This window comes from Schistocerca americana, chromosome 3, assembly GCF_021461395.2.
Source record: "Schistocerca americana isolate TAMUIC-IGC-003095 chromosome 3, iqSchAmer2.1, whole genome shotgun sequence".
Taxonomy (NCBI): Eukaryota; Metazoa; Arthropoda; class Insecta; order Orthoptera; family Acrididae; genus Schistocerca; species Schistocerca americana.
In genome coordinates, this window is record NC_060121.1 from 742,565,557 (window position 1) to 742,590,968 (window position 25,412).

At 43.0% G+C, this 25,412-nt stretch overlaps 1 protein-coding gene across 1 annotated transcript in view; it reads right to left on the reverse strand.

The window, feature by feature from the left end:
* LOC124606357 (dopamine receptor 2-like) overlaps positions 1–24,686 on the reverse strand; it is a 180,517-nt gene extending 155,831 nt beyond the window's left edge. The window contains exons 1-2 of the mRNA XM_047138338.1: positions 24,544–24,686; positions 6,856–7,042 (exon numbers count right to left, since the gene is read on the reverse strand). Of these exons, the coding sequence (XP_046994294.1) occupies positions 6,856–7,042; positions 24,544–24,686 (330 nt within the window). The remainder of the gene's footprint in view (positions 1–6,855; positions 7,043–24,543) is intronic.
* Positions 24,687–25,412: the final 726 nt, after the last annotated feature.

Here is a 25,412-nt window from a genome sequence, read left to right on the forward strand (position 1 = left end):
GAAGTGGGTCATGTTGATAAGGTTATATCAGATAATGGATCACAGTTTCGTTCTAAAATTTGGCTTCGTACTCTACGGCGTCGTAAGATTAAACCAATCTTCATTTCACTTTTTCACCCTCAATCTAACGCTTCAGAGAGATGGATGAAGGAAATCAATAAATTGTGTCGTCTTTATTGTCATCAGAATCACAGAACTTGGGATCAGTATCTTCATATTTTTCAAAACATTCTGAATGAACTTCCTAATGACTCAACTTCTTTACCGCCAAACTGATATTAAAAAGTAAAGCACCGACAAATCGCATATCTGAAATCGTTCCTTTTCCACCTTCACGGAAACTGCGGCATTCTGAAGTTGTGAACATGGCTCTACAAAATATTGCGTCTGCGGCTGCTAGAAGAGAGAAATCAGCTAAGCATCCTGGTCGTTTAAAAATCTTGTCAGTTGGTCAAAAGGTGTTAATTAAGTCTCACCGTTTGTCGCACAAAGGTAAAGTCTTGTGTCGCAAATTTTTTCTGCTTTATAACGGTCCATATAGAGTTCGCAAAATTATACATGATAACACTGTCGAAGAAGAAACTCTTAAATCTCGGCGCTCTAAGGGAATACATCATATATCAAACGTTAAGATTTTTGTGGAATAACATACTTTTGAGAAACTAACAGCTACATGTAAACATGCAGAGAATACAAGGATACCGCGCTGTGTTTTGGCGGCGGCGTATACTCAAAGCAACAGTCAAGTCTGCGCGCCGCACAAGGCAGTCGTTGACCGCAAACAATTGCTTCCTACGTCACGCGCCTACAGCTGATCAAGCGCTCAGTGCGAATGCACTGACAGCCGTAGACAAATACACAGTCTAAGTTCTCCGACTAAATTCAGTATAAAGCTATAGTGACTTGATGAATTATGTTATTAACATTCAGTATTTTTCAGGATACGGTTGTATAAAATATTTAAGAACTTCAGGTAAATTCTGTGTGTCTCCGACGTGAAGAGGACTCGCTATCGAGAAAATTTCAGAAAGAATGTAATTTCCAAGAAGAAACTAATAAACTAAAAAGGTAACTATTAATTGAGTTTATTTTTCAGGTAACATATTTCCACTTAAGTACGTACTTTAGACGTAATTTGCTGCTCGCAATCACGTGATTCATACTTTGTGCTAATTTCATGTTCTATGAATTTACTTGTGAAGCGACGTGCTTGCGTACATTTGCTGATTTTTGTCAATGTTTTATTAATGAACAGGGTTGTTATTTGTATATATTATGCATCGCTTGGCTGCACTGCTTTTTCACTGATGCCATATTTTTTTATTATGTGCCTGCTGTGCTTATTTATTTAAATTATAATTGTCACCTGATTAATTGTGCTGATGTGGTTAGGTACGTAAGTTATACTTTGTGATTTATCTGCTTGCGCCTTCATGTTTACTTATTAAGATTACATATGAACATTTATTTGCTTATGCTGATATGATGCTAATGACCTGTTTATTATGTTAGATAACATATTTGCTGCCTTGCTTATGGATTACATATTTACACATTTCTGTTTTGTTGTCATAACTACTCTTTAATTTGGTATATAGAAATGCTGATATACTGTGTATGAACATAGAGTTTAGGTCACATTATTGTATTAATTATAGATTGTTCGCTTGGCAGAGCCTCGTTGTAAGAATTGTGCTGCATCCACTTGTTGACATTCTGTTCTCTACTGGTATATTTACTCGCTATTGCTTGTTTTGCTTACGCTCAGTGCCTTATATTTTTAAGATAAGAAAATGAACTGCTATAATTCGACGAACGACATTAGTACAAGAAACTTCATAGAAGTCACATGAGCTGAGGTTTTATGAAAGCTGTATAAATGTATGCTAATAGGAAGGAAGCTAATGACATGACATACCAATACTAGGTTTAGACCATTGACAGTTATTACACTGCATTTTTCGTGAGGAATTGAAATAGGAAGTGACACTTGACACAAGAAATACTCCACATGTTTGCATCTGTTTGCCATAATTCTTGAAGTGGTGTACACAGTGTGAAATATTATGATCATTCACACTCCGTAATCGTACTTAATTACTGAGAGTTATTCGAACAAAGTCTGTTAGAGGTCATGTATGCATTTCTTTGTTTATAATTCATAATGAGTAGAAGATTTGGGTCAGCTGGATTACACAGAGGTTGTGTGTTGACAATGTGTCTTCGGATTGTATGGGATGATGAGGTTTGCATTAGGATTTTATCTGTACTTGTTCGAGGAGACTGACTAGAGGAAACAGTTGTTATGGAAGTGAAATGATATTGGCGATAAGGTTTATATGTGTCGACGTATTGAAGAGGTATTATTGAGGTATTGAGATTATATGAAGTTGACGATTATTGGAGTTTTTGTGGACAAGAGGTAAGGTAAATGATGTTGATGATAAGGTTTATATGTATCGACGTAAGAGGTATTATTGAAGTATTGAGATTATGTGATGCTGATGATTATTGGAGTTTTGGTGGATAAGAAGTAAAGTAAGTGAGGTGTATATTTTTTTTGTTGGTCTATATTGAACAAGGAGGATGAAGATAGCAGACTAGAACACTAAAGTGGAAGGAAGATTGTCTACACACACTTTGTTAAATCACTAAGCAGTATTTACTTTTTTTTGTGAGAGAGGAAGTAATTGCATATCTTGGCTCACTGACAGTTGTTCAGCAACAGTACATTTGATCTGGCTTGGCAAACATTGGTCTTGACATGATGACTATGACGTTACCTTAACTATTATTGACTGTTATACATTGCTGCCACTACTACTTGATACACATGATGAACATCAAATTTTGACAGAATTGCATTTACACAGTTAACACTATTCAATTACACAGTAGTACTTAATGTGGATGAAAGATGAGTGAGTGTGTTTTGTGTGTTTTCCTTTCCTAATCCCAAATAATTAGTCCCAACCTATCTCCTATATATTATTTTACTTGTTTGTTGTGGCTTGCACTGACACCCATAAATATTATAGGTTTCCTGGTATTTGTGTATTTGTAATAGTTAATATGACAATTATCTGATATCATTTGTGTGTTTATTAGAATTTGTATATTTAGTGTAAAAGCATTTGTATGTGCATTCAAACTATTGTTCATGCCTGAACTGTCTCATTAGTGATGGTGAATATTATGGACTGTTACCTGCACTTCTTCAACATAATGGGTGCCACTTAGAAATGTTTAATTTCTGCTGATGAATTGTGTGATTATTGATAGTGAATATTATGAACTGTTACCTGCACTTGTTCAACATTGATGTGTGACACTTAGAAATGTTTAATTTCTGCTGATGAACTGTGTGATTAGTGATAGTGAATATTATGGACTGTTACCTGCACTTTTTCAACATAATGGGTGCCACTTAGAAATGATTAATTTCTGCTGAGGAACTGTGTAATTAGGATAGTGAATATTATGGACTGTTACTTGTACTTTTTCTACATGATTGGTGCCACTAGGACATGTTTAATTTCTGCTTATAAACTCTGATGAACAGTGTGATCAGTGATAGTGAATATTATGGACTATTACTTGTACTTTTTCTACATGATTGGTGCCACTAGGACATGTTTAATTTCTGCTAATAAACTCTGATGAACAGTGTGATCAGTGATAGTGAATATTATGGACTGCTCTCTGGACCTGCTCATCATTGCTAGGTGCAACTGATGGACTGCTTCTACTGAAATAATGTCACTTGTCAGTGTCTGCACCTACTCAACATTGCTGGGTGCCACTGATGGACTGCTTCTACTGAGATAATGTCACTTGTTGCTGTGTGTACCTGTTCAACATTGCTGGGTGCCACAGATGGAACTGCTTTTACTGAAATAATATGACCTGTTGCTGTGTGCACCTGTCAACATTGCTAGGTGCCACTGATGAACTGCTTCTACTGAAATAATGTGACTTGTTGGTGTCTGCACCTGTTCAACATTACTGGGTGCCACTGATGAACTGCTTCTACTGAAATAATGTCACTTGTTGGTGTCTGCACCTGTTCAACAATGCTGGATGTCACTAATGGAACCGCTTCTGCTGAGAAATGTGACTTGTTGCTGTGTGTACCTCTTCAGCATTGCTGAGTGCCACAGATGGAACTGTTTCTACTGAGATAATGTCACTTGTTGGTGTCTGCACTTGCTCCACATTACTGGGTGCCACTGATGGACTGCTTCTACTGAAATGATGTCACTTGTTGGTGTCTGCACCTGTTCAACAATGCTGGGTGCCACTAATGGAACTGTTTCTGCTGAGTGATGTCACTTGTTGCTGTCTGCACCTGTTCAACAATACTGGGTGCCACTGATGAACTGCTTCTACTGAAATAATGTGACTTGTTGCTGTCTGCACCTGTTCAACATTACTGGGTGCCACTAATTAACTGCTTCTACTGACATAATGTCACTTGTTGGTGTCTGCACCTGCTCAACATTACTGGGTGCCACTGATGGACTGCTTCTACTGACATAATGTCACTTGTTGCTGTCTGCACCTGTCAACATTAATGGGTGCCACTGATGGAACTGCTTCTACTGACATAATGTCACTTGTTGGTGTCTGCACCTGCTCAACATTACTGGGTGCCACTGATGGACTGCCGGCCGGTGTGGCCGTGCGGTTCTAAGCGCTTCAGTTTGGAACCGCGTGACCGCTATGGTCGCAGGTTCGAATCCTGCCTCGGGCATGGATGTGTGTGATGTCCTTAGGTTAGTTAGGTTTAAGTAGTTCTAAGTTCTAGGGGACTGATGACCACAGATGTTAAGTCCCATGGTGCTCAGAGCCATTTGAACCATTTGAACCACTGATGGACTGTTTTTACTGAAATAATGTGGCTTGTTGCTGTGTGTACCTGTTCAACATTGCTGGGTGCCACTGATGAAACTGCTTCCGCTGAATGATGTCACTTGTTGCTCTCTGCACCTGTTGACCATTGCTGGGTGCTACTGCTGGAACTATCAACTACTTGTTTTTTTTTAATCATTGAAAGCATTTTATGTGAACATTTGTATAAACTGATTTTTTGTGTATTGTGTAAACTATTATGTAAAGTCACATGTATGAAAGATTTTTGTATTGCTTACTGTATTTTAGATATTAGGTTATTGAAAGGTCAGTGCAAAGCCAAAAATTTTATCTAAATATGTGATATTTACGTATTAATATTATCTTTTATTTTTGTCTGTATTTTTGTGGACGAATTTGGTGGTATTTTCACCACCAATGCTGGCAAAAATACCATAAAATTCTGGCCCGTGGAGGAGGGGCATATGAAAGGTGGCTACACTGAGCCAAAGCGCCAGAGATTGCGCCAAAGAGTATTATTCAGCCGCCTCCACTGGCAGTGCTTGGGGAGAGCTCGTAGCAGTCAGTGCTTGTTGAGATGTGCTAGTGAAGAGTGCTTGGCGAGAGGTCGTGGTGGAGGATTCTTGCTGAGATGTGGTAGTAGAGAGTCGGTGTGGAGATATATTGTAATGATTAGAGTGATTTTCCTCAATACATGAAGGTAAAAAAAAAAAAAAAATTCCTTTTCATTTTATTATATCAATGTCTTAAATAATGCGTCATTACAGGTTCAGTCAACAAAGCATCTGGCTTGTGTTCTTGTATTAGAGTGTAATTCTGCTTTCCTTACGCAATTATAGTATTTCTATTTTTTAGTTACTTCAGTATAAATGATATTTAAAATTTCTTTCCTTATTGAAGAAGAACCGTGCCTGATGTGTACGTTGAGTCACACTTCCACACACAGAACAATTACACTTGTGCTTTGGTTTCGTAGGTTTTATAGTTGCTGGGGACTTAGTTATTTAATTGTGTTAACAGGAAATTTTCATTTCATTCTTTGTTGTTGTTCTATGCAGTCAGATTGCGTACTAAAACTAGTCGGGGCCACCGTTTACGAGACACAGCGTAATCGGACATACTGCTACGAACGAAAAATAAAAAATTGTTTTCAATTATATTTAATTAAGCCCCCATGCATTGTATATAAAAGTACTTAGAAACACGACTGTATTCACTGCTAACCGGTCAGTCTTTATTCATATAAATCGTCATGACCAATGGTTGCTACTGTCATTTAGGCATTTCGGACATTTTGTCACATTTCAACTTGCGCTTCGTAATGGCTATAAAGCCAAAATCATGACGGTGTGAAAGAAATGGATAGTAATTTTATAATTGAATGTCGGACATTTCTTTCAAAATGGGTGCTAATGCAGCAGGAATGCCACGAGTCTGCAGTTAAATACTTGCGAAATCGTGTAGTCGTTCTCCTTCCTGAGCGAGCCGAGTCCACTTGTACTCGACAACATACTCATGCCAGAAATGGGTAGTGGCGGAGACTAGCGAGTCAAGTCTGCGGTCACACGGAGACATTGGGTTGGGAGCCGAAGTCGCACGTCTCGCTGTTGAGTGTACGGAGCTCTCTTTTGATGTCTAGCTGACTCTGCCAAGCTCTTCGTAATAGTGACTCGACTTTGTTATCAGTGAAATAACATCACATATTCTCTCAGTCCGTCATGTCTCATTTCGTTTCCTACGCGCCTTCTGGATGCTTCGTTATTATTGTGATTATTATTATTTTCAGGCAGTGTGGATCCGTGGACCTGCAACCCTGGTAAATCAGCTTCCACAAGATAGAAATATTCACTGGGGGGGGGGGGCGGGGGGGGGGGGAGGGTGTATTTGGGGTGCTGCGTCTTTAGTGGGGGGCTGTTTTAATGTCATTTCACACATACACAGCTAGATGTAAAGCCTGTGTGAGGGCAGAAGGGTCCGACTGACCTGGTGCTGCGCATCCACCCCACCCGTCAGCTGGCTGTGGCGGCGCGCGATGACGCATGAGATGCGCGCGTACACGTACAGCATGACGGCCAGCGGCAGGTAGAACGAGCCGGTCGCCGAGAAGATGACGTAGCCCTGGTTGCGGCTGTAGCGGCACTCCGTCTCCTTGCTCTGCGTCTTGTCGTACCTGCGAAAGCGACAGACAGTTAACGCGTAAGTGCGTGTCCAGTGCCGAATCTCGCTTTTATCCTACTAACTGGATGGGCGTCTTGTGAACGGATACCAGTCAATATCCGTCAGTATCTGATGTGTTGCTATCTACAGTGTTTCCCACACCTGGTAATGGATGCGTGGAGTGAACATAACAGTCGAAGCATTTAATTACTGTGCATATTTCTAAATATTAAGAGAAGGCCATGCTGATAGGTGGAAGAAGGGTATTGAAATCTTACTATCCATTCAAGAACCAAGAGGGAATAATAAGATTGTAAGACAAAGAATGAGGTTCTCGGATTAAAAAGAGTGCAAGACAGGGACATAGTCTTTTGCCCCTACTGTCCATTCTATACACGGAAGAAGAAATGACGGAAATGGAAGAAGCGTTCAAGAGCGGGATTTAAATTCAAGGTGATATCAGTCAAAGTTTCGCTGAAGACACTGCTATCCTCAGTGAATGTGAAAGAACATTACAGGCTCTGTAGGATGGAGTGGACAGTCTAGTGAGGACAGTATATGGTCTGAGGGAAAAGCGGCAAAAGACAAAGATAATGAAATGTAGAATAAATGAGAACAGCGTGAAAATTAACATCAATATTGGTATTCACGAAGCAGACGAAGTAAAGGAATTCTGCTAAATTGAAAGCAAAGTTACTCGTCACGGTCGGAGCAAGGAAGAAACTAAAAGCAGACAAAGCGCAGAGAAAGAAGGCAGTCCTGGGAAAGAGGACTCTATTAGACTCAAACATTGGCCTTAGTTTTAGGACGAAATTTCTGAAAATGTACGTTCGTAGCACAACACTGTATGGTAGTGAATCATGGAGAACAGGAAAACCGGAAAGGAAGACAACGGAAGCGTTTGAGATGTGCAGTCAGGTGGACTGATAAATCTATGCAGAATCGCCGAAGGAACCTACGGACGACGCTGACAAGAAGGAGGGGAGGATGTTTTTTTTTTTTTAATCGTCCGTTTTCCCATTGGTTTGATGCGGCCTCTCGTGCGCTAATCTTTTTACGTCAGAGTAGCAACTACATGCCGTATGCTCAATTATTTGCTGAATGTATTCCACGCTCTGTCTTCCTCTACAGTTTTCAGACTGTAGCACTCACAAGATGATAGGACATATATTAGGGCATCCGTGGTATTAGAGGGAACTGTAGAAGATAAAAAAGAGGTTGGAATACATCCAAGAAATAATTGAGGACATAGGTTGCCAAGCACTACTCTTAAGTGATGAGGGAGGCGCAGGAGAGGAATTCGTGGCAAGTCGCATCAAATCATTCAGAAGACTGATGGAAAAAAGAGTTATCCACTTAACATTACTGTCAGAGATGTGAGCTGTGGGCTTTATATGTTGATTTGTACGTACATTTACCTCGAATCTTGATAAAACAGTCACCCCTTTCACCAGAAGTAGCGCCGCTTACCTTTCGCAACAAAAAGATAGCTGAAAGGATTTATCTTGATGTTCGACACCACAATGGCAACGATTATGTGCACAATTATTGCGGGCTGACACCATATTTTTTATTCAGTACAGATTTTGATCAGTCTTGGTTAAAGATAGAAACCATGATAGTAACGCCGCTCGGTCTAGGTCGCCTTACCAAGGTTCGTGCGGCTTCCCTCGCAGGAGGTTCGAGTCCTCTCTCGGGCATGGGTGTGCGTGTTGTCTTAAGCGTAAGTTAGTTTCAGTTAGAGTAAGTGGTGCGTAAGCCTAGAGACCGATGACCACAGCAGTTTGGTCCCATTGTATTGTATTGTATTGAACTAGGGACCTAGAAACGACGGAGAGGCTTCGTCCCCGCCATAGCCTGCAGTGGTACACAACCCCACAACAGCTACAGCAGTCCACTCACCCCACCGCCGCCCCACACCGAACCCAGGGTTACGGTGCGGTTCGGCCTCTAGTGGACCCCCACCGGGAACGACGGATCGGCTGATGTCATTTGAAGTTTTCCATCAAGTTTTAGACTTCAGATACATATTTTAACGATTATTGGTGTTAATATTTACTGTAAAGTTAATTTATTAGTGGACTTTCACCCATCTCAGCCTTCTCATTGTGTTCTTGATTCGAGTATGTGTTATAAGTGAGTGTGCTTACAGCGTTCATAGAAGCCGCAGCAGTGTGTTTGCATCTTGCGGCGTGCAGTTGCAGCTGTAGCGGTTCTAAAACGACGCACTGACGAAGGTGTTTGTGCAATGTATTCGAATATTGTATTTAGTAGCTTTCAATTGTTCATACAAATATTAGCTGTGTGTTTACATCTCGAAGCGTGCAGTTGTAGCTGTAGTCGCTCTTAAGTACTGACAAAGTTGTTTGTGCACTGTAATTCGGTTATTAATCTTAGTAGTTTTCAACGGTGTCTCATGCTGTTTCTCGTGAAAAATGTGTGAAATCTTACGAGACTTAACTGCTAAGGTCATCAGTCCCTAAGCTTACACACTACTTAAGCTAAATTATCCTAAGGACAAATACACATACCCATACCCGAGGGAGGACTCGAACCTCCGCCGGGACCAGCCGCACAGTCCATGACTGCAGCGCCCTCAGACCGCTCGGCTATTCCCGCGCGGCGTTAATCGTGAAATAATGGTTTAATAAACTTTCGGAAACTTTCGCTCACCTTGTTTTATGAAGTTGTTTGTGCACTCTAGTCATTTTTTTAAATTTATTACGGTAGTTTCCAGCCGCCGTTTCTTACTGTTTCAAGTGAAATATTTCGGTAGAAACTTGCTTTCACTGTGTTTAATTTTGTTGTGTTCCAGTGGACGCCCGAATTTCTGTTTTTAGATAAGAAATGGTGTGAATTTTTTTTAGTGTTGGTATTAGTTGTGGTTTAGTGGTATTAATACAAGTAGTCCCTTTCGTAATAGAGAGCGAAATTCGATATCTCTATTGCGAGTACTTTAAATCATTCTACCGTTGTAATTGAACTTGTAGGAGGCAAGACGTTCGTTGCGGTCCGTGCTCTCCCAGCCCACAGAGGCCACGCACTAACTTACGGGACGGCCACACGATAGCCGCAGGAGCGGTCACGTACTTCCTATCACGTTGGGAGTACCCGCTGCCTTCCTCATTCCCACACCCGGCGCACGGATACCCTTTGTCGTTGAACACGAACTGCTTCCAGAGTTGCTGCATCTGGTGTTGCGAAATATTGTCATATACATAACTTGAAGATGTCACAGAAAGTAAATACATCACTGCACAAAGAGAGAGAGAGAGAGAGAGAGAGAGAGAGAGAGAGAGAGAGAGAGAGCTTTGAAGATGATGCGAGAATATTTAAACAATTACACGTTTTATTCCGAGGAATGCTACCACTGCCATGAACACGGACAGCTTCAGGAGTTACTAAATCCAGTTTAATATGTCCCTAAATCCACTTTCAAAAAGATCACTGCACAGTAGTTTGCCTCAGTTTTTCTGTGTATACCACCATACTTAAACACAAACACTAAAAAAATCGTGACGCATTTGTGAAACCTCTGAGTCTTCGTCCTCTAATCCGGAACATTTGCATGGATAAACAAATTCGTTGCAGTGTTTAACGCCTCAATACATTTGAAACTGTTGCTTTAAAAAAATTGTATCAAATACACTGGCACTCAACACATTGCGCTGTCTTCCCAGGTGCACGTGAAATGAAAATACATTACGGTAGAATACACTCACAAAAATACATCTCTAAAATAAATGATCGCCGATACACCGCGTCGAAACTCTGAAGACGATCCTCCGTCATGTAAAAGAAAAATAGTGTTAAATACACAATCACAGTAGTTTGCTACACCAGGCACGGTCGTAACTGGGGTACCCACACAGCGGCAACGCGTCCATTAGCGGCCGCAGTCACTATACATGGTGGTCCATTGATCGTGACCGGGCCAAGTATCTCACGAAATAAGCGACAAACGAAAAAACTACAAAGAACGAAACTTGTCTTGGTTGAAGGGGGAAACCAGATGGCGCTATGGTTGGCCCGCTAGATGGCGCCGCCATAGGTCAAACGGATATCAACAACGTTTTTTAAAATAGGAACCCCCATTTTTTATTACATATTCGTTTAGTACGTAAAGAAATATGAATGTTTGTTGGACCACTTTTTTACCTTTGTCATAGATGGCGCTGTAATAGTCACAAACATATGGCTCACAATTTTAGACGAACAGCTGGTACCAGGTAGGTTTTTTTAAATTGAAATACAGAACGTAGGTACGTTTGAACATTATATTTCTGTTGTTCCAATGTGATACATGTATCTTTATGAACTTATCATTTCTGAGAACGCATGCTGTTACAGCGCGATTACCTGTAACCACCACATTAATGCAATGAATGCTCAAAATGATGTCCGTCAACCTCAATGCATTTGGCAATACGTGTAACGACATTCCACTCAACAGCGAGTAGTTCTCCTTCCGGAATGTTCGCACATGCATTGAAAATGCGCTGATGCATGTTTTCAGGCGTTGTCGGTGGATCACGATAGCAAATATCCTTCAACTTCCCCCACTGTCCGGGAACGTCAGATCCGGTGAACGTGCGGGCCATGGTATCGTGGTTCGACGACCAATCCACCTGTCGTGAAATATGCTGTTCAATACCGCTTCAACCGCACGCGAGCTATGTGCCGGACAACCATTATGTTGGAAGTACAACGCCATTCTGTCATGCAGTGAAACATCTTGTAGTAACATCGGTAGAACATTATGTAGGAAATCAGCATACATTGACCCATTTAGATTGCCATCGATAAAATGGGGGCCAATTATCCTTCCTCCCATAATACGGTATCATACATTAACGCGCCAAGGTCGCTGATGTTCCACTTGTCACAGCCATCGTGGATTTTCCGTTGCCCAATAGTGCATATTATGCCGGTTTACGTTACCGCTGTTGGTGAATCACGCTTCGTCGCTAAATAGAACGCGTGCAAAAATCTGTCATCGTCCCGTAATTTCTCTTGTGCCCAGTGGCAGAACTGTACACGACGTTCAACAAAGTCGTCGCCATGCAGTTCCTGGTGCATAGAAATATGGCACGGGTGCAATCGATGTTGATGTAGCGTTCTCATCACCGACGTTTTTGAGATTCCCGATTCTCGCCCAATTTGTCTGCTACCGATGTGCGGATTAGCCGCGACAGCAGCTAAAACACCTACTTGGACATGATCATTTGTTGCAGGTCGTGGTTGACGTTTCACATGTGGCTGAACACTCCCTGTTTCCTTAAATAACGTAACTATCCGGCTAACAGTCCGGACATTTGGATGATGTCGTCAGGGGTATCGATCAGCATACATAGCACACGCCCGTTGGGCATTTTCATCACAATAGCCATACATCAACACGATATCGACGTTTTCCGTAATTGGTAAACGGTCCATTTTAACACGGGTAATGTATCACGAAGCAAATACCGTCCGCACTGGCGGAATATTACGTGATACCACGTACAGTACTTATACATTTGTAACTATTACAGTGCCATCTATCACAAAGCAAAAAAAGTGGTCCAACTAAAACATTCATATTTTATACGTACTTCACGAATATGTAATAAAAAATGGGGGTTCCAATTTTAAAAAACGATGTTGATTTCCGTTCGACCTATGGCCGCGCCATCTAGCGGGCCAACCATCTGGTTTCGCCCTTCCACTAGACGAGTTTCGTTCTTCGTAGGTTTTTCGTTTGATGCTTATTTCGTGAGATATTTGGCCCGGTCACTATCAGTGGACCACCCTGTAGAGTGTTGAGCAGACCGGAAGCAGGATTTTTCCAGCTGGATCCACGAGCGCGCGAAAACCGTGGCCGGTCAGACCAGCACCAACTTGTGCCGCCCGCTCAGACCAGCATTCATCTGCAGGTGTGGCAGAATGCCGCACTACTATTGACTCCTTAGATAAAACAGCGGATGGAAGGTGTAGATGGTATATAAACCCTTGTCGTGGGGCAGTCGATTTCATTCTGCCTTCGTCAATTCACCTGTGTGCTTGATTGTATGCTTCTCAGTTTTCCTAGTCTTCCTTTGTTGGCTAGTGTGCCACTCACTCGCAATACAAGATGAAACTTTCGGCCAGTGACAGCATCAGCAGCAGCAAACGCCGTCGCCAGGACGGTCTAACCAGTAAGTTAATTGTTCTGTTCATTCAGTCTACCTATGTATGCCCCGTAATTTTAGTACCTATCACAGCACTTGTTTAGGTCATTGTCGGTAGAGGCAAACCTCCATACTACTGAGCTTTTGAAAGGCTCATTGCTGCAACTTCAGCGTGTGACGAATTTTTATTGCATAACTGTTATTACAACCTTTCTTTTTTTCTTGTTGTTGTAGCCTTCATTCCTGAGACGTTTGCTAATCTAGGTCGGCAGCTGGAGGTTGAGAGACTATTGCAACAACAGTCTCCAGCAATATTAACTGAGTCGGCGCTGCAAGAACGTAAGTGAATGTATTTTCTATTTTCTTTAACATGTGGCCGTTAGAGAAAATATTTTTTTGTTCGTGTAATGTGTTGTGGTTGTAATGATGAAGCTGAACAAGATGCATTCAGTTGCCTGAGAAATATTCTTTGCTTTTCTACGTGTTTCTATGGAAGTAGACGCAGGACCATGTGAAGAGGTCTAGAGCCAGGAGCGATCGATTCAGTCTTGTAAGTAGCAGAGTACACTTTTCAGATTCAATATACTTCACATATAAGTAATCTCAGTGAGCTCGAGAGTACGATTTTCCGTTTATATTTCAGTGAGTTAACGAAAACGATTTTACAGTACGTTTTTCAGTGTTTATGTCTCTTACATTTTCATGAAATAACTATGTTCAATATCTTAGCGAGGGTGAAATACCAGAGTGTGTGCACGAGGTGGCGGCTGCTGCAGGGGAAACTGAAAGGCAGCGCCAGTTTGCCCTTTCGAGGGAGGATGATGAGATTCTGGGTTGGGTGGGAGAGCTACTCAAAATGTTCAAATATGTGTGAATTCCAAAGGGACCAATCTGCATAGGTCATCGGTCCCTAGACTTACACACTCCTTAAACTGAGTTAAACTAACTTATGCTAATTGCAACACACACATCCATGCCCGAGGGAGGACTCGAACCTCCGGCGTGAGTGGCCGCGAAGCCCGTGACAGGATGCCTCAAACAGCGCGACCACTCCGCGCGGCGGAGAGCTACTGGAAATCGCGACTTAACTGCACAATTCTTGGACCCAGAGAAGAAAAGGTGACTGTAATGCAACCGTTGTCACTACAGCTTATTATTGTTATTATTCTGAAATGTTATTGTAATTTGTTTACAGCATTTTTTTTTTCAAAACTCTTGAGCGTTGAACTTATTTTTTTTTCCGCTGCAGCCCCGGCCCCCGCTCCATCGCGTAACCTCTGGCGTCCACGGATGGTACAGTCGAAAGTAGCAGAAGAAAAAGAAGAAGAAGATCAGTAACAATCTCGCTCGCCCCCCCCCCCCCCCCCACCACGCAATCTGGCTTTGGTAAAGGCCCCGGCATGCAGCAGCTGCATCGCTGGACACCAATGCCGCAACCAGCATGTTCCCTCCGGCCCTCACTGACGCCACTTCATCCTACTGTACCTCTGGCAGGTCGTCCTCGTCGGCAACAGAAGTTGCGTGTGCCTCAGTGTGTACCCCTGTGCACCTCGCCGACTCCACCGTCTACAGGATGGACATCGTGCGGCTGGTGCCGGCGGAGGTTCGAGTCCTCCTTCGGGCATGGGTGTGTGTGTGTTTGTCCTTAGGATAATTTAGGTTAAGTAGTGTGTAAGGTTAGGGACTGCTGACCTTAGCAGTTAAGTCCCATAAGATTTCACACACATTTGAACATTTGGTAGACATCATCATCCTGAGGTAGTAGTAGTAGTAGTAGTAATGCAAAAGATCCTGTGGCTAGCGGCACTTCCGTCTCCCGTCCTTTTTGCGAAGGACATCAGTTCATTGATACAATACAGCAGTTAGAACACTCAGCGATTGCAGACGCCTTTGATGAGCAAATCTTGTTCACAAGGATCGAGAGTACGGCAGGAGGGTACTGCGACCCTGTTGGGTTTCTAAGGGCATGCCTTCCTGTCCTGGAAACGGAGCCTTGCAAATTATCCAGCCATGAAATGCAGTGCGGTGTTCTGCGTCGGACTATCGCACCCCCCCAAAGTTGCCTCAGGCATTAAAGAGACAAGCCTTCGTTATCTTTGGGGAGGAAAATGGCGTGATAACGCGGAGCACGTCAATCGTCGAGGGATATCGTGAATCCACCTCCACTGCTATACTGGCCCAGTTTTCTAGGATAGAAGTGAGAGGGTCAGCTAAAGTACTCACCTGAATACTTCACCTGGCCATCCGTACACTTATCAGCTATACCAAGCTCCCTAAGAATATAACTAATAAGCTGGCATGCGTTAATGTCGAAAATAGAAAGGATCAGGCTTGTTTTGCATGGTCTAACCCGGCTTGCGAGAGAAATTACAATCGTAGGTGTCATCCTGAGCGTCCCGGTACATACCATGTAGGTGATAATATTTGTGGGTGTTATGACTTCTGAGATGGCCGCTGTGGCCGAGCGGTTCTAGGCACTTCAGTCCGGAACCGCGCGACTGCTACGGTCGCAGGTTCGAATCCTGCCTCGGGCATGTGTGATATCCATCACACACATCCTGACGTTACGGCTAATAATGGAAGCAAGGCTAAAGAAAAATCAAGACACGTTCATAGGATTTGTCGACCTGCAAAAAGCGTTCGACAATATAAAATGGTGCAAGCTGTTCGAGATTCTGAAAAAAGTAGGGGTAAGCTATAGGGAGAGACGGGTCATATACAATATGTACAACAACCAAGAGGGAATAATAAGAGTGGACGATCAAGAACGAAGTGCTCGTATCAAGAAGGGTGTAAGACAAGGCTGTAGCCTTTCGCCCCTACTCTTCAATCTGTACATCGAGGAAGCAATGATGAAAATAAAAGAAAGGTTCAGGAGTGGAATTAAAGTACAAGGTGAAAGGATATCAATGATACGATTCGCTGATGACATTGCTATCCTGAGTGAAAGTGAAGAAGAATTAAATGATCTGCTGAACGGAATGAACAGTCTAATGAGTACACAGTATGGTTTGAGAGTAAATCGGAGAAAGACCAAGGTAATGAGAAGTAGTAGAAATGAGAACAGCGAGAAACTTAACATCAGGATTGATGGTCACGAAGTCAATGAAGTTAAGGAATTCCGATATCTAGGCAGTAAAATAACCAATGACGGACGGAGCAAGGAGGACATCAAAAGCAGACTCGCTATGGCAAAAAAGGAATTTCTGCCCAAGAGAAGTCTACTAATATCAAATACCGGTCTTAATTTGAGGAAGAAACTTCTGAGGATGTACGTCTGGAGTACAGCATTGTATGGTAGTGAAACATGGACTGTGGGAAAACCGGAACAGAAGAGAATCGAAGCATTTGAGATGTTGTGCTAAAGACGAATGTTGAAAATTAGGTGGACTGATAAGGTAAGGAATGAGGAGGTTCTACGCAGAATGGGAGAGGAAAGGAATATGCGGAAAACACTGATAAGGAGAAGGGACAGGATGATAGGTCATCTGCTAAGACATGAGGGAATGACTTCAATGGTACTAGAGGGAGTTGTAGAGGCCAAAAGCTGTAGAGGAAGACAGAGATTGGAATACGTCAAGCAAATAATTGAGGACGTAGGTTGCAAGTGCTAAAAAAAAAAAAAAAAAGTCTGTCCTCCTAGTCCAGCAGCTGCACACAGACTGAGTCCTTTTCCTGCCATTCTCCAGATGGAGAAGGGGAAGGGATGGGAGGTGTGGGAGAGTTATGTTAGTGGAAGCAGCACAATTGACCTACTTTCCCACAAAAATTTGAACTTCCCACCAAATCAGGCAGTAGTAGCCCACTAAGACAGGTGCAGCAACAGGGAAGTAACTACTTTTGTGACATTTACGAGTTCCTAACCAGGAGCGAATTTTCTTATACCATCTGTGTGCTTTAATAGTTTAGTTTCTTGAGTTTCTGCATGTAAATCTAGTAGCCACAGTTCTCGCGTTTTCGTTTGCGTCAGAAAGTAAACCGATTTTGTGACATATTACAAGTTCCTAAACAGGGGCGAATTATTTACTTTCAACTGAGTGCTTCGGTAGTCAGGTTTTTGAATAATTGCGTATTATCAGACACAGTTCCTACGATTTCGTCAGGGTCTACAGTAGAGTTGCGCAGCACGTGCCGATAATCCGATTATCTGCATAGTTTAGTTTTCCATCGTCTTTAGTGTGGACAGGGACTGCGATTGTCTACGAATGCGAGCCGAGTTGGTGACGATTCGGTCTCAGCTTCAGGTTGTGATGGCTTCGGTTCACAGCTTGAGGCTGTAGTGGATGGGCACTACTGTTGTGGGCCGCCGGTCGGTGTGGCCGAGCGGTTCTAGGCGCTTCAGCCTGGAACCGCGCGACCGCTACGGTCGCTGGTTCGAATCTTGCCTCGGGCATGGATGTGTGTAATGTCCTTAGGTTAGTTAGGTTTAAGTAGTTCTAAGTTCTAGGGGACTGATGACTTCAGGAGTTAAGTCCCATAGTGCTCAGAGCCATTTGTTGTGGGCCGGCCGTGGGGATCCAACGGACGTCCAGCACGTCCGAGTCCTCCGATCGGTCCTCACCGGTGACCAACCCAGTTACTGCTCGCACTGAGGTTAGCCCCTCACCTGTGGTCGAGTGGGAGGTCGCCCCGGGGTGAAGCAGGCGGCGAAAGACTACCCAGGCTGCCGCACGTAAGGCCTCCCTGGCTTTTCTGACAGACAGGTTCCGGGTGCTGTCTGTGGCTGACAGTGTCGCTGAGCCAGATGCTGTCGCCTGTCCTGTTTCACAGGAAACCACTCAGTCTGCAAGATCTGGGCAATCACAGAGGGTGGGATTATTGGTAGTTTGGAGCTCCAACGTTAGGCCCGTTATGCGGCCTCTTAGGAATTTGGCTGAAAAAAAGGGAAAGGAAACCAATGTGCACTCCGTTTGCAAACCGGATGGAGTCATTCCAGATGTAGAAAGGGTCCTCCCGGATGCCATGAAGAGTACAGGGTGCAACCAACTGCAAGTGGTTGCTTACGTCGGTACCAATGATGTGTGTCACTTTGGATCAGAAGAGATTCTCTCTGGTTTCGAGCGGCTAACAGAACTAGTAAAGGCTGCCAGTCTTGCTTGCAAGATGAAAGCAGAGTTGACCATTTGCAGCCTAGCCGACAGGATCGACTGCAGACCTCTGGTACAGAGCCGAGTGGAGGGTCTGAATCAGAGGTTCAGATGATTCTGCGACCGTGTAAGCTGCAGATTCATCGACTTGTGCCAAAGGGTGGTTAGGTTTCGAGTTCCGCTGAGTAGGTCAGGTGTCCACTATACGCAGGAGACGGCTACACGGGTAGCAGGGGCTGTGTGGCGTGGACTGGGCGGCTTTTTAGGTTAGAGGGTCTCGGGAAAACACAAGAAGGGCTTCAGTCACAAAGGGTGCAGGCTGAACACAGGAAGAACGTAGATACAGGAACCATTGGTATAACATTTGTAAATTGTCGTACCTGTGTTGGGAAAGCACCAGAGCTCCAAGCACTAATAGGAAGCACTGATGCTAAAATCGTTATAGGCACTGAAAGCTCAGAGGAAATTTTTGCGAAGACCCTAACGGTGTTCCGAAAGGATAGGCTAAACACGGTTCGCGGTGGCGTGTTTGTTGCTGTTAGAAGTAGTTTAAGTTCTCGAGAAATTGAAGTAGATACTTCCTGTGAATTAGTAAGGCAGAGGTCATTGTTGGCAACCGAAATAAAATAATAATATGATCCTTTTACCGATCTCCCATTTCAGATAATACAATTGCTGAAAGGTTCAAAGAAAACTTAAGATTGATTTCAAACACGTACCCAACTCATACGATAATACTTGGTGGTGACTTTAATTTACCCTCGATGTTGTTGTTGTTGTGGTCTTCAGTCCTGAGACTGGTTTGATGCAGCTCTCCATGCTACTCTATCCTGTGCAAGCTTTTTCATCTCCCAGTACCTATTGCAACCTACATACTTCTGAATCTGCTTAGTGTATTCATTTCTTGGTCTCCCTCTACGATCTTTACCCTCCACGCTGCCCTCCAATACTAAATTGGTGATCCCTTGATGCCTCAAAACATGTCCCACCAACCGATCCCTTCTTCTGGTCAAGTTGTGCCACAAATTTCTCTTCTCCCCAATCCTATTCAATACTTCCTCATTAGTTATATGATCTACCCATCTAATCTTCAGCATTCTTCTGTAGCACCACATTTCGAAAGCTTCTATTCTCTTCTTGTCCAAACTATTTATCGTCCATGTTTCACTCCCATACATGGCTACACTCCATACGAATACTTTCAGAAATGACTTCCTGACACTTAAATCAATACTGGATGTTAACAAATTTCTCTTCTTCAGAAACGCTTTCCTTGCCATTGCAAGCCTACATTTTATATCCTCTCTACTTCGACCATCATCGGTTATTTTGCTCCCCAAGTAGCAAAACTCCTTTACTACTTTAAGTGTCTCATTTCCTAATCTAATTCCCTCAGCATCACCCGACTTAATTAGACTACATTCCATTATCCTTGTTTTGCTTTTGTTAATGTTCATCTTATATCCTTCTTTCAAGACACTGTCCATTCCATTCAACTGCTCTTCCAAGTCCTTTGCTGTCTCTGACAGAATTACAATGTCATCGGCGAACCTCAAAGTTTTTATTTCTTCTCTATGAATTTTAATACCTACTCCGAATTTTTCTTTTGTTTCCTTTACTGCTTGCTCAATATACAGATTGAACAACATCGGGGAGAGGCTACAACCCTGTCTTACTCCCTTCCCAACCACTGCTTCCCTTTCATGATCCTCGACTCTTATAACTGCCATCTGTTTTCTGTACAAATTGTAAATAGGCTTTCGCTCCCTGTGTTTTACGCCTGCCACCTTTAGAATTTGAAAGAGAGTATTCCAGTCAACATTGTCAAAAGCTTTCTCTAAGTCTACAAATGCTAGAAACCTCGATATGTTGGCGAAAATACATGTTTAATTCCGGAGGCACGCATAAAGTATCATGTGAAATTAAGCTAAACGCATTTTTTGAAAATTATTAGTTCATGATCTCATGAGAATAGTTAATGGTTGTGAAAACATACTTGAACCCGCAGCAAGAAATAATCCTGAGTTAATAACGAGCATAAAAACCGATACAGGGATTAGTGAACACAGGATTGTCGTAGCGAGACTGAGTATTGTAATCCCCAAATCTTCCAAAAATAAGCGAAAAATATACCTATTAAAAAAAACAGATAAAAATTGACTTGACACCTTCCTGAGAGACAATCTCTACTAATTCCAAATTAATAATATAAGTGTAGGCCAGATATTGCTTGAATTCAGAGAAACACTATCGGCAGCAATTGAGAGATTTATATCAAATAAATAACAAACGACGGAGCTGATACTCGTTGGTACACAAAACTGGTTAGAAGGCTGTTGCGGAAACAACGAAACAAACATGCCAAATTTAAACAGACGCAAAATCCCCAAGATTGACTATCTTTTACAGAAGCTCGAAATTTAGCGCGGACTTCAATGCGAGATGCTTATAACAGTTTCCGCAACGAAACTTAGCCTCGAAACCTGGCAGAAAATCCAAAGAGATTTTGGTCGTATGTGAAGTATGTTAGCGGCAAGAAGAAATCAATGCCTTCTCTGCGCGATAGCAATGGAGATACTATCGAAGTCAGTGCTGCCAAAGCAGAGTTACTAAACACAGCCTTCCGAAATGCCTTCACAAAAGAAGACGAAGTAAATATTCCAGAATTCGAATCGAGAACAGCGGCCAACATGAGTAACGTAGAAGTAAATATCCTAGGAGTAGTAAAGCAACTTAAATCACTTAATAAAATCAGGTCTTCTGGTCCAGACTGTGTACCAATCAGGTTCCTTACGGAGAATGCTGATGCATTAGCTCCATACTTAACAATCATATACAAACGTTCGCTCGACGAAAGTTCCATACCCAAAGACTGGAAAGTTGCACTGGTCGCACCAATATTCTACAAAGGTAGTAGGAGTAATTCCACTAAATTACAATCCCATATCGTTAACGTCGATAGGTTCAAATGGCTCTGAGCACTATGGGACTCAACTGCTGAGGTCATTAGTCCCCTAGAACTTAGAACTAGTTAAACCTAACTAACCTAAGGACATCACAAACATCCATGCCCGAGGCAGGATTCGAACCTGCGACCGTAGCGGTCTTGCGGTTCCAGACTGCAGCGCCTTTAACCGCACGGCCACTTCGGCCGGCTAACGTCGATAGGCAGGAGGTTTTTAGAACATATATTGTGCTCGAACATTATGAATTACCTCGCAGAAAACTGTCCATTGACTGACAGTCAACGTTGGATTAGAAAACATCGTTCCTGTGAAACACAACGAGCTCTTTATTCACATGAAGTGTTGAGTGCTGTTGACAAGGGATTTGAGATGGATTCCGTATTTCTGTATTACCGGAAGCTTTTGACACTGTACCACACAAGTGGCCTGAATTGAATTTGCATGCTTATGAAATATCGTCTCAGTTATGTGACTGGATTTGTGATTTCCTGTCAGAGAGGTCACAGTTCATTGTAATTGACGGAAAGTCATCGAATAAAACAAAAGTGATTTCTGGCGTTTCCCACGGTAGTGTTATAGGCCCTTTGGTGTTCCTTATCTCTACGAACGATTTAGGAGACAATCTTAGCACCCGTCCTCGGTTGTTTGCAGATGACGCTGGCGTTTATCGACTAATAAAGTCATCAGAAGACCAAAACAAACTGCAAAACGATTTATCTGAACGGTGCGAAAAGTGGCAGTTGACCCTAAATAATGAAAAGTGTGAGGTCGTCCATAAGAGTGCTAAAAGGAACTCGTTAAACTTCGGTTACACGATAAACCAGACTAATCTAAAAACCGTAAATTCAACTAAGTACCTTGGTATTACAATTACGAACGACTTAACTTGGAAGGAAAACATAGAAAATGTTGTGGGGAACGCTAACCAAAGACTACGTTTTGTTGGCAGGACACATAGGAAAAATGTAACAGATCTACTAAGGAGACGGCCTACACTACGCTTGTCCGTCCACTTTTAGAATACTGCTGCGCGGTGTGGGATCCTTAACAGATAAGACTGAAAGAGTACATCGCAAAAATTCAATGAAGTCCAGCACGTTTTGTATTATCGCGAAATATGGGAGAGAGTGTCACAGAAATGATAGAGGATTTGGGCTGGACATCATTAAAAGAAATGCGTTTTTCGTTGCGACGGAATCTTCTCACGAAAGTCCAGTCACCAACTTTCTCCTCCGAATGCGAAAATATTGTGTTGACACCGGCCTACATAGGGAGAAACGATTACCACGATAAAATAAGGGAAATCAGAGCTCGTACGGAAAGATATAGGTGTTCGTTCTTTCCGCCCGCTATACGAGATTGCAATGATAGAGAATTGTGAAGGTGGTTCGATGAACCTTCTGCCAGGCACTTAAATGTTATCTGCAGAGTATCCATGTAGATGATGTCATTGCGACATTTGCCACATCTATGGCCGCCATTTTGGATCCTCCAATTTGAATAAATTCGGTAACAATGCAGAGTGGGGCCGTACAATCTTTGCCCTATTACTGGTGATGCCCCATACGTGCTCCATTGGACACAGATCTGTTAATCGAGCAGTAAAAGGTAGTGCGTCGACACTCTTTAGATCATGTTGGATTACAACAGTGTTATGTGGGCAAGTGTTATCCTTTTTAAAAACTCCTTCTGGAATGCTGTTCATGAATGGCAGGGCGGCAGCCCGAACCACCTGTTTGACATACAAATTTCCGGTCAGGGTGAGTGGGAATACGATGAGAATGATCCACCTGTTATAGGAAATCGCTCTGTGGGCCATAACTCCAGTTATAGGTCCAGTGTGTCCAGCATACAGACATGTTGGCTGCAGGTTCTCAACTGGTCTCCTCGTGACTACCACACGGCCATCACTGGCACCGAAGAAGAATTGGCTTTCATCACAAAACACAGCAGTCTTCCAACATGCCTTCGACTGAGCTCTCGTTTGACACCACTGAAATCGCATATGGCGGTGGCTTGGGATCAGTGGAATGCACGCTACAGGGTGTCTGGCTCGGAGCTGTCCTTGAAGGAACCGATTTGTAACAGTTAGATGTGTCAGTGTTGTGACAACTGGAGCTCCAATTGCTGCTGAAGATGCAGTACGATTGGCCAGAGACATACGTCAAACACGATGGTCTTCCTTTTCGGTAGTGCCAATTTGCCATCCGGAGCCCAGTCTTTATGCGACCGTGCTGCCGCTGCCGCAAATCCCGTACAGTTGTACATTCCTACCTAGTCTTTCTTCAGTATCTCAGAAGGAACTTACAGCCTCTCGTAGCCCTGTTACACGACCCCGTTCGAACTCAGTGAGGTGTTGATGATGGCATCTTTGTCCCCTTAAAGACATTCTTGAGTAACATAAACTTACCACCTCCAGTCCCAGTAGTAACTAATGCTCACGACCATTACAACGTGTATTTGAAGCAAACCTGATTCGCATCCTCATAGTGGCACTATTAGCGCCACTCGTATGGGACTGGCGCTAAATGTGGACACACATTATCCTTCAGATGCAGAAGCGCGCCTCTCAACTTTCGTTTATGTCGTACAACTGCTTCTTGGTGTTGCGGCTTTTTTTTCCAGCAGTGTTCTTACGGCATAAGTTTCATCGAGCTATGTTACCTTACACTGACACAACATGCAAGTTACGTTAGTCTTTTGAGTTTGTAAACCCGTGTGCTATCGTTTACATACGTTCGGTTCGTACTAGCAGCTACATAGCGCATATTTCGTAACAAGAACTATGAGTCTGAAAGGCAAATTTATAAAAGGTCTGTTACATTATAAACAAATCGGAAAAGAAGGGACTGAAGGTAGAACTTGGGCGGCACTGTGTAGCTCCTATACATATGATACATTTGTGAAGTATATTTTAACGCAGAATCCACATGATGATCTTTTTTTTTTGTACTATTTGTGTTTTAAACATTTCTGTCAATAACAAGACACAAAGACAGGAAGTATGCAGTAACGCACTTTTTTAATCCACGAAATCCGAAACAGTTTTCTTTAATTATCTGTCTGTCGACTGGTTTGAAATTTTTCTCTACATATTCGAATTATCTTTTCTAAAAAGACACAAGGGAGGGTATAGTTGACATTTATGGTTAAGGACGAGGAGCGAGCGACGTTTGATACTAGTTGCATGCACACTGCACTTTATGCTCGAGTGACATGTTAACGAAGTTGCCAAACGAAACCGCAAACGGCTAACAGATTTCGCCTGTGGGAGGCAGGCGGTTCGTTAGCTGTACAAATATGCCCACCGGCCCAGTGTTAACAGCCGGTCCGGCAACCTGCTGTTCACTTGCGCAGCCCACAGCATGCGTGGCGCGCTGCGGCGGCCTCTGAATAATGGAAGAAGCTGTTATCACCGGCACTGCGCGGCCGCCCGCGCCGTCAGCCCGGACCATCCACTGCGACCGCACGGGGGTCGCTGCGGCGGCGGCCGTCGTTTAACGCGCTGCCTGCTCCACTCTGCCCTCCTGTCTCTGCAGCGTAGTATTTCGGGCGAATCTCGAATCCACAGTGTTTCACAGCCCGCTAGCTCTGGGGCTTAAAGAAAACCAAGGATTTACCGGTGTGGAGGCTCAACTATGGGAAGTAGGGAAAGGAGGGTTACATACAATACGTACAAGAACCAAGAGGGAAAATAGTAGCGGATGACAAACAACAGAGACTTCAGATCAGAAAGGGTATGAGATGCAGTCTTCCTTCTCTACTGCAGAATATATCCATCGAAGAAACAATAACGGAAATACAAGAAATCTGGGGTTAAAATTCACGGTGAAAGGATATCAATTACATAAAAGTGAAGTAGAAGTACAGTATCTGTTCTTTGGAATTATATCTACCACTTTGCACACAACCATAAGGAAAGGTGGGGTATAGAGTGGGGTGGCAACAGTCTTTGTTGGCAATCTTGACAGGAGCACAAATAACTAGCGAACAATTTAACACAACAAAATGAAGACTTATTTAACTTGTCTTTCTCCAAGCGAACGAAGACTCGTTGCAAATATTGCAGCAAGAAATAAAGTTCATCTCTGAACGTCAACAAAGATGAGACTCTCTGAACTAATCATGAACGACATTGTCAGAGCAATGACTAGCTGTGTCTGCGTAGCTTCACTTAGCGA